The sequence below is a fragment of the Pteropus vampyrus genome, unplaced genomic scaffold (assembly GCF_000151845.1).
Source record: "Pteropus vampyrus isolate Shadow unplaced genomic scaffold, Pvam_2.0 Scaffold23, whole genome shotgun sequence".
In the NCBI taxonomy this organism is placed as follows: domain Eukaryota; kingdom Metazoa; phylum Chordata; class Mammalia; order Chiroptera; family Pteropodidae; genus Pteropus; species Pteropus vampyrus.
The window spans coordinates 3,271,426-3,282,067 of NW_011888804.1; the positions used below are offsets into that span (position 1 = coordinate 3,271,426).

The 10,642-nt window shown below is 36.7% G+C and overlaps 1 protein-coding gene across 1 annotated transcript in view; it reads right to left on the minus strand.

Moving 5' to 3' along the window:
• Positions 1-10,642, minus strand: part of HECTD4 (HECT domain E3 ubiquitin protein ligase 4) — a 169,583-nt gene that overhangs the window by 122,736 nt on the left and 36,205 nt on the right. Inside the window, exon 2 of the mRNA XM_011356054.2 lies at positions 2,101-2,618. Coding sequence (XP_011354356.1) covers positions 2,101-2,618 — 518 coding nt within the window. The remainder of the gene's footprint in view (positions 1-2,100; positions 2,619-10,642) is intronic.

Here is a 10,642-nt window from a genome sequence, read left to right on the forward strand (position 1 = left end):
TTGCCTGAAACTGTTACTGGCTTTTTGCATGCCTGCATCTTTCTCATGATCCAGGCCTCAGGTCAAAGGTCACCTTTCCAGCAAGTCCTTCCCTGGTATCTCTAATGCTGTCCCCCACCTCACTTAGTCATTCTTTATCAAAGTATCCTGGTTTGTCTTCATACGGTGACTATCCCTCCCTGAAATTATCTTATACATCTGTTTGTTGCTAGTTGTCTACCCCTTTCACTCTCATGTAAACTTTGCAATTTTAGGGACCACTCACCTTGCTCACTGTTGTATCCCCACTGCTTAGATGAGTGCCTTGCACATGGTAAGTGAGCAATAATTACTGACAAAATGAAGTCCGTTACTGAGTCCGTTCAACTGTAAGGTTAGAGACCATGAGCCACTATATCCCTAAGTCCTAGCAAGGTTCCTGGCACATCAGAGATGCTCAATCAATGTTAGCTGAGTGAATGAACATCTTCGAAATAATTTTTTAGGAAAACTGTTTTGTCTTTGAGAGCATCAATGTCAAAAGGTCAATAATATGACCCTAATAACTTCTTAGTGAAGTTATCAGGAGCTGATCTAACACTGAAAAGCATGGGACTTCTGAAGTAAACAAAATCCAGAATAAGGTGTTAATATCAGCGATAGAATATAGGAACCATCTTAAGAACAAAAAAAGAAGAAAATAAAGATTTCATTTCACCATTTCTGCTGAATGGAATTTGGAATCTCAATACATGAAGCAATTTCAATAACTACCTGTGGTTCAGACTGAATTTGGACACATATTAAAAAGTGAGTTATGATCCCATGTTCAATATTTAAAATTTTTGAAACCAAAAAGTTGATGATTTCAAAAAATCCTAAATCTGTCTAAAGATAGTCCTATCTAAAAGTAAAAAGTAAATTTTCTCAAAATGGGACTTATAAATTAATAACAAATCTATTTAAGGCTCGAAATTATCTTTTGCATATGCGAAAAATAAGTCAATCTAATATAAAGCCTTTACAGGAAAACCTATTTCAATTCCACCCAGTAATGTCTCCAAAATTAAGCTCATGTCAGGATTTCCACAATCTTCAGGGACTAAGACTAGGCTATGACAGTTTGCCCAGGACAAAGGAACTGACAAATATTGGTGCCATTCTGCCTTAAAGATAGCTTTAGATTCATCCACTTGAAGGTCAACTTTGAAACCATAAAAACAGGGAAAGAAGCCAACAACTTCATAATCCTCCAAGAAAATTTCCCCACAAAAGCTTTGCTAAGAGGAGGAGGAAGAGGAGGAAGAAAAGGAACCTGATCAAAGAAAACATTCTGAAGGAAGAAGGACAGATTAGTGTCACTAATCTGTCAGACCATGGTCCTAATTTGTCTCTCAACGACCAGTTTAGAGGAAAGCAAGAATAGTGAACCTCTTTTCTCGCAAGTGTGTGCCAGTGATCACACAGGTTACTGGGCAGGAGAACGTGGGAATCCTCTCCTGGAATAGCGACTCCAAGCACATCACATTTCCTATCGACAGCGGATCAATAACATCGACTTACACACAAAAGCCGGTACGCTGTTAAATCTTGATATACACAAAGAGATACTCCAACTAAACTGATGGAGCATCAGGGTCCAAAACTATAATTTGTGACCAAGTCTGTGTGACTGAGTCCAGGCGAGTAATAACCCACTCGCTGATGTACTCCTTATAAACATGCAGGGAAAAAATTAAAAGCTCTACAAATTTTTAACTGTCCTTCCAGAAGAAATACAGATAGACCACTCTCCACGAATTACCTGATGTAAAACACTAATCATCTAAGGGGTGAGTAGATAATGGCAAGGGTTGATTCTCCATTTTAAGCTATTTAAGCTGTTACCACGGTATAGCAGAAAGCGAAAACTTGAACTTGGGTTCCAGCTCTGGCTGCTGGTGCCAAGTTTCAATGAAAGCATCTTATGTACTGTCAAGGCTGTGAAATTCAATACTGAAAACAAAGAAGGCCTTCTGAATGTGAAGACTCCCATCAAATATGCTTGTCCTCTTATTCACTCACCCAACCCAAGCAGCGGCAGTCACAAGGTCACCAAGTGGTACATTTGATTTTCCTTACCTGGCACATGCCAAAGCCACCAGGGCAGCAGCAGCATTTTCTTTTTGCTTATGTGGGATGTGTCGGCCTGTGTCAGAAGTCTCCTCTAGCCACGAGCACAGCAAAGTTTCAATCCCATTGAGACAGTCAGCAGGCTCCTTGGTCAAGCTCAAAGGCTGGCAGTCACGAAGGCAGTTCAATAGCACCTCAGCAGTTATGTTACAGAGAGAGGGGTCTGTTCTACTCTGGGACTGAATGAGGGGGAAGACCAGCAGGAGCCCCATCCGTGATGTGAAGGGAGCCTGCTCGGGCTGCTGCAACAAGCCTTGGCGTTTGAGAAGGGCCAAAGTTTCTTCATCACCCGAACTTTCCCTTTCATGCTGCTCTTCCAAGGCCAGCTGGCGCTGAGCGTTCCACAGTCCTCGCAAGGCATTCAGGCGGTACTCTAGCAGGCGGGCGTAGGCATTGCTCTGATTCCCGCAAACGGAACGCAAACGTTCTGCTAACTCCGTCGGGTTCTTGGTCTCAAATGTTAAAATCTAAGGAAAGAAACAACGAAGAAGTTGGTATGTTTTGCTTTCACCATTGCCTTCATTATGGAAGCAAATCTATCCCATGGTATCTAAAAATAGTCCACATCAAAAATTTTAATTGCAACCAAATATGAAAATGTGCTGTAAAGCCAGGTATTTGCTGATGGAAACTTTCCCCCTGGAGCAGAGTTCTGCTAATGCTCCTATCAAACATGAGATTAGACCTAACTGAAAGAACCCAAATCTTGAAAATAGTTATAGTGACCCCAAGCACATCATATTTCCTATCGACGGCAGATCAATAACATCTGTGGAAGTCAGAAATTCGCGTATTTTAGAAAGTGGAGGTATAAATCTTTATTAAATGCTCTAGAGTTATAAATCTCTAACTCCTATTACCAGGTAAATTGTCAATAAAAACGGCAAAAGTTTTTATCTTCAGACTCTAATATATCTGCTAAAAAATGATTGATTATTATCTTTGATTTTGAAGAACACTCCATTCTTACTACTGTTAATCCATTATTTCAATTGGTGACATATTGATAGAGGAACTACCACTACTTTCTTGCCAAAATATACAATTATCAGGAAGCCTCCTCTAGATTTCAGCAGCTGGGGGAATAAAAAAACCCACTAAATCCTCAATCAACAAAGAAAGGAACAAGCCATCAAGATAAGGAATCAAACTAAATTTATTATGCAAGGAGTTTATACACATAAATTTGGCTAAGTTAAAATAAACAGACAATTGTAACTACAGAGACAATTATAACCAACAAATTAAGGAGGGTACTCTAAGAGCAAGCACATATAACAGACTATCAGGTGCCAGAGATGGCCAGTTTCCCGTAGACCAGGAAGTCAGAGTTTGGAATAAAAGCAAAGAAAATTCTGTTAAGTTGTTGGCATTGACCTTTTACAGGGTCATAGTTCACTTGATTTCTCTCATAAACCTGTGAAATACTTTTTAACCTCAAATTTTGCCCTTAAGAAGTGTTAGCCCAATGAAATAAGAACTTCCAGAGCAATGTCAACACTGCAGGTATCACTGGGTAAAGCTATAGTGCAAGTTGTAGAATTAAAAACAAAACTCAGGCCATTTTTACTCAGTTTTTAAGACAACAGATCAAATAATGATTAACTGTCCTTCACTATCAAGTCATAAAAACTGTATTTTCTTCCTTTTGTCTGGATTCATCGAACACAAATTACCCTTTTATTTTTTACATGGCAGTAGATAAAATAGCTTGAGTTCCTTAAAAAATTATCCCTTTTCAAGGGCAATCATCTATCTTGAAGCTGTGACCATACCCAAGGAAACGAGACTGTCTTCTTTTTAAAGATCTCCCCCCAAAAATCAGCAACCAGCTTCCACCATTATGATCAACAACCAACGATTGAGATATATTTCAATGTTGTAAAGAAAAATCACAGTTTTAATTTTGATCCCTTCCTGGTTATGAACATCTAAGCAAATAAGAAATTGTTGCATTTTTAAAAAAGCTTTCCAACACAACTCTTTGATATAAAATGCTTGTGTTTCCACACACGTTTTTACCTATGGTACATTGATCATCTACTTACATGAAGCACCTACTAAAAAATTCAATACGGATTTTTATTGGACTCAAGAATCAAAGAACATAAAAAAAAAAACCAGTAACTTAAAATCGAAGAACTTAGTAACATTAAACCCAGCTATTTATTTTTATTATCAATCTCAAATATAAGTGCTTCTGAAATATGGTATTTCATGGTTCATAAAATAATGTGTATGACAATCTGTAGCTAACTCCACATACCATGATTAGCTGAAAAAACTGTACTTGTGCATTTTTCTGACAATTCTATTTTTATAAATACTTCAGTTATATTTTTAGCATTCCACTTGAAAGACAAATATTCTAAAACGATTTGAGTTATAATATAATTAACCAACTATTATATAATATACATACTTAAGTGACTGTGATGTTTATTGATTTAGCAGTATCTAAAGCACACTATGCTTTCAGAAATCCATTAGATGACTCAGCGTTATCCATTTCGATGGCCCCTTATGAACACTAAAAACTGTCCTCTGTGCTGTCATTTTTTTTAGAATTCTAAAGTTTGAAGGTCATGGCCTACAATCATTTTATAAAGACATCATACCTTTGGGTTTTTAGTAAGGCAGCTATGGAAGATCTATTCTGGTACTTATGAATATTAAATGATTTGTCCTCATATAAAACCACTGCCCTCAGTAACTGCTCTTGACCAAGAAGATAAAAGACCAAAATGTCATTAGAACATTAATATTCTTTTCTTTAAAAAGGAAAAAAGTTATTTAAGGAAAAGGGGAGATTCCTGTCACTCTTAATCAGAAAGAGGGGTCACTAACTGTACTTCGGTGATAAGGCTGAAGTCATCCCAATTAAGGGAGTGACTTCCAAAGTCACTCAGACCCATGATGTATTTTATTATACGTGCCATATGTGTTCTTAAGCTAAGACACAAACGATCATTCTGGAAAGCTAATAAAAGGTAGGCAAAATATTCTTTGCCAGGAAAATCTGGTTATGAATAAGACTCCAATATCTGACATAAGAACGGTTATAGAAGATCATATCATTTTAGCCAACTTATTTCCATTTTCTATGTGAGAAAATGCAGAACATATACCCGCCATCTATGATGTGAAATGTGAAATGCCAACATGCATTTCAGTAAATGTGGTAACGAGAATGAGCAAATAGAGACTTTTGAAGTGATAGAGCTTATGTATACACATAAGGAAATTAACTAGACTAATAATCAACAGAAAAGTCAGGAGTCGGGCATGAATTACTGTATTCCCCTAAATGTAAATATCAATTTCCATCTACCTTGCTGTTCAGAAGAGCAGAGATATAATTCTCCAAAAGGGTCAAAAAGCGAGTGATATATTAGAGTATACCTCTGAAGGGAATAGAAAGGAATCCCATTCCTAAGAATTTGCCCTAAAGCAATATTCCAGAAATGAGAAAGGCACGAAGATATTCATTGTAGTCTTATTATAGTGAAACAGTGGAAGCAATTTCAATGTCCAAAAGAGAAGTATTCAATTAAATTATAACATATCACAATGGAATATTATATAATAACTAAAAAAATTAAAGCCACACAGCAGCAAAAAAAGAGCAATATAAAATAGTACGTGCCCTATAATTAGGACCACAGAGAATGTGCTTGTTCAACTCAAGTTTGAATGCCATTAGTAGTTGTGGTAACAGCAACATGAAAGTTTTTTTCCCTATTAAAAAAAAAAAACAGTAATGACAAGTTAAATAGTGTATATTCAAGGAAAGCAGTCATAACAAGAGCTGATATTTTTCACGAGCAAATGCTATCTTTAAATAACTGGCAGTCAAGCAAATGGTGACAATTGATATAGTAACAATTTGGGGGACATATCTGACAAAGGATACTCACAAGCACCATAGAAAACACTTTCCTTAAGTCAATTCACTAGTCCCATCTGCTGTACTTGGGCAGCACTGTATCTCTGTGTAGGGCTGGTTACACTTCTGATCAGGAGGGAAGACGGGTGGCGGAATGAGGAAGATCACTGCGGATACGGTAACTGTCAATGCACAATAAACCTTTCATACTCCAAGAATTAATGATATTTAAGACTGAGGATCACTCAAGCTCCAAATAGAGGAATTATATTACTCTACTCTGTAGTATGGTACATTAACAGATTCAATTCATTATATGAACCAGTCAGCATGAAAAGAATTCATAACTGGATTATTTCAAAGCAGATCAAACTGGCCAGATTTACAACTCCATTACAAAACTTTTCAGTAAAGGATGTAGGATAATGAAACCCTCTCAAATGTTAGACTGGATTTTTAAATCCTTCTACAGATTTTCCTACCATTTTTTTTATATTATGAAGATGGCAATCATGGCCAAATTGAATTGCATATGGCAATTCAAAGATCAGAAAAATCTCATGTGAACCAAATAAAGTAATTGTGAATGAAGGATGGAATTCTACCTCTAGTACAAAAGCCTAAATCAAGAATGGGTCACTTATTTAGACCCTGAAGCTACAGGACCTTATCCGAGTTTGGAAATACGTGTTCATTCAAACTCAACATCTCTTTTTAAAAAGAGCCTTAACTGATAAGCAGGATTATGTTTCACACTTTAAGTCATAAGTTTTAGCCCATAGCTTGGTGCCAAAACGAGGAATGGACCCTGACTTCTTAGCAGATTATTTCGCTTTGGCTCGGCCCTATAAAGCTTTCTCCAGCACGTGGTGATTTTCCCCAGACCTTCATGTGACTATCGTTGATAACAGAATTGTTAGAATTGTGAGGACTTAACATATAAGAAGTTGCTGGTCAATTCGTTTTGCATGAAAGTTCCATCTTGTCCCGGCCTCTGCCTAGTTTTCTCGTCATGTCTCCATGAACAGGGTCCTATCTTCTCCCTGCTATTGTTGCCTGAATGTCCACCCCACTCAGTCTAAATCCTACCTATCTGTAAAAATCCAGTTCTGCCACTACTTTGAGAAGGTCTAATTTCCGCGCTCTATCTCTTCTCCTTTACAGAACTAGCTTCTCTGTGTGTCCACAGTATCCAGCACGTACCTCTATCAGAGGGTCAGCCACAAACTACGAGAAAAGAAGTCTGCTGTTTTGATTGAAATGTATCAATGATTAGTTTTTAATAAATGATGTACATTAAGGAAATGTACTGAGTGATGTATAGAATGGCTCTTGAAAGTTGATCCAAGGCATCAAATCCATATCTAAAAATTTCTCCATGTTAAAGTCATTTTTTCACCAATATAAAATCTTTACAGAATCAACACAGATCATCTTCCTATGGTTAGTAATCAACAGAATAAAATTTGAAGAAAAATGTAGGAATGAACTCCTCAAAATAGTTTAAACACTATTATAAATTTCATTAGTATTTAAAGAAAAAAGATATCTCCAAAAAGATTAACTTTATCTGTTAATTGCTTGAATTACAAACTTAACATAAAGACTATCATAGTGTGATATATTCAAATCCTGAGCATAAATTCAAATGCTTAGCATAAATATATTCTAGTAAGAAAATCACTGTTTACAGTTTTTAAATAAAAAATTAAAGAAGGAAATTAATATAATTCCAATATTTATAATACCACACTCTGCTATAATGTTGTTTATTTACAGTCTGTCCTCTTTCAGCTGTGAGCCCTGAAAGGGGGAAACCATATCTTACTCATATTCGTATGGACAGAGCTTAGCAAAGTGTCTGGCACATAAACGTTAGATAAATTAATGAATGAGAATATATATAAATTCCAAGAATAACTCTCTTAGAATGGACATCTGTTCCCACCGTATATCTGAGTAGTCTTCTCTTCACTTGAACTGATTATAATTCTGCCTTCTGGACCAAGAGAAAAATAATCTTCCTCTTTGTCATAAAAGCCTCTTGATTAGATGATGAAAACACACGTGATAAAGGAGGCAACTCCAGAATGAGTTCGGGCTGTTGTTCTCAACCTGGCTGAATACTGGAATCGCTTTGAGAGTTTTTAACAGTCCTAATGAGTGGCCCCCACCCCATCTGATTAACTCAGAGTATCTGAAGACGGAACCTAGGGTTTTTTTTTTTTTACTTCCACAGGTGAAAGCAAATGTGCCACCAAGATTGAGAAACACTAAGTTAGGGAACGAGGTTCCAGTGCTGCCTCTGCAAACAACTGTTTTCCTGTGGGCATTTTATTGAAACTGTCTTGGTCTGTGTTTCTACACCTGTAAAATGAGGGTAACACCTGCTTCCATTTTACAACGTAAAGATCAAAGGAAATAATAATGTACATGGAGTGAAAACGTTGAAGCCACTGAACAATCGCTAGGACATTACACTTTATTTTAGAGCAGATCACCACCAAGAAAGGAAATTTTTCCAGATAACCCACAAGAAGGAAGACCTGGTTGATAAAAGCTGGAGTGTTGGGAGTGGGGTAAAGGAGGTTTGAATTAAACACATGCTTTGTTTGAGCCAACGGTGTTTCAAAAATGCTAATGCAATCTTAATAATGCTTTAGTAGAATTCCAATGTCAAGAGCAAGGGAGATAATAATCCCGTTTATATTCTGCAGTGGTCAAACTACAACTGGATATCCTGCTCAGTTCAGAGTACCTCATTTCAAGAAGTCATTAACAGACTAGAGTGTGTCCGGGAGAGGGTTATTTAACTAATCTGGTAATCATGTCACATGAGAAATGGTTCAAGAACTAGGGATGCGTGGCCTAGAAGAGAGATGAGTTGGAAGGGGGAGCTGCCTTCCTAAGACTGAAGGGCTGCCATGTGGAAGTGAAAGAGTCTCTACTACTCCAGAAGCAGCAGAAATAGGAAGTCACTGGGAAGCACATCAGAAGGAACTTTGATGGGAATTCACTGCAGCAGAATTCCTGGTTTTATTTACTTTAAAAAAGATTCTTGGGCTCCACTTAGGATTGTTTCAAGAAGTCTGGGATGTGCCCTGGAATCTGCATCTTAAGCAGGCTCTCTGGATGATTCTGGGTAAGCCTTTTGAAATATAATCTTTATAAAAGGTTTACTGTAATATAATTCACATACCATAAAATTCATCCACTTAAAGTGTATGATTCGATGGCTTTTACCAAGTTGTGTAATCATTTATCACAATCTTTCATCACCTCCAAAAGAAACTCTGTACCCATCAGCAGTCATTCCCCATTTCCTCCAATTACTCAGCCCTAGGCAATCACTAATCTACTATCTATGTTTCCCTCTACTTTCCACTTAATATAAATGGAATCATACTGTATGTATGTGGTATTTTGTGCTGCCCTCTTTCACTTAGCATAAGGTTTTCAAGATTCATCCATTCTGTAGCATGTATTAGTACTTCATTCCTTTTTATTATTGAAGAATATCCCATTGAATAAATACAGCACATCTTACTTTTCTATTCATCTTTTAGTGGACATTGGGGTTGTTTCCACATTTGTAGATGCCAGAGGCAGGGGCAGGGGAATAGAAGAAAGGTGGTCAAAAGGTACAAGCCTCCAGTTTCAAGATAAACAGGTGGTGGGGACGTAATTTACAGCGTCATCACTGTAGTGTTAGGTGAGTAAATCCTAAGAGTTCTCATCACAAGAAAGCTTTTCTTCTTCTTTTCCTTTTTTATTGCATTTATGAGTTAATGGATGGTAACTATAGCAGTAATCATTTCAAAATATATCTAAGTCAAATCATTATGCTGTATGCCTTAAACTTATAATGATTTATGTCAATTATATCTCAATAAAAGAAAAATCCACGAGCTTATAATAAGAAAAATCAGCCATTGCATGATGTTGGCAAATCGACTCATTTTGAAAATTAATTAATATAGGGAAAGATTCAAACATTTATCCTGCCTTTCGGTGATGAACTGTACACCTAGTTGATGAGACAACTCTGTATAGAAGGCTAACAAATGAATGACAGACTATCGCCATTTTGCAATCTCAATAGATCTACGCATTGAGCTTTAGTAGCTGCAAATATCACCAAAAAAGGCAGACGTTATGTACCTACTGATGAAAATATATACCACCACCCATGAAGCAATCATGCCAGAAAAAAAAACAAAACCAAAAACCCTAAATCTGATGAAAGGTCTAGATCCAAATATGAATTTACAGGAACAAAGAGGAGAGAAAAAACATGTTTAACTATACTACGGAGGTGCGACCAGCATACTCCAGATTGTGGGAAACTTAACAGGACAAAGAAGCAAGTTTCTTCAACAAATAAATTGCAAAGCAAGAAAAAAAAAAAAAGATGGAAACTTATAGTTTAAACGACAGCAACCGTTCAAGATATGTATCTTATTCAGAGCCTAATTCAAAAAAAACCTTTAAAAATTAGCAAAATTATAAGACAACTGAACATTTGGACACTGCCTGCATATTTGATATTAAAGAACTGTTAATTTTTAAAGTTACTGAAATACTATTCTGGTTACATTTTTAAAA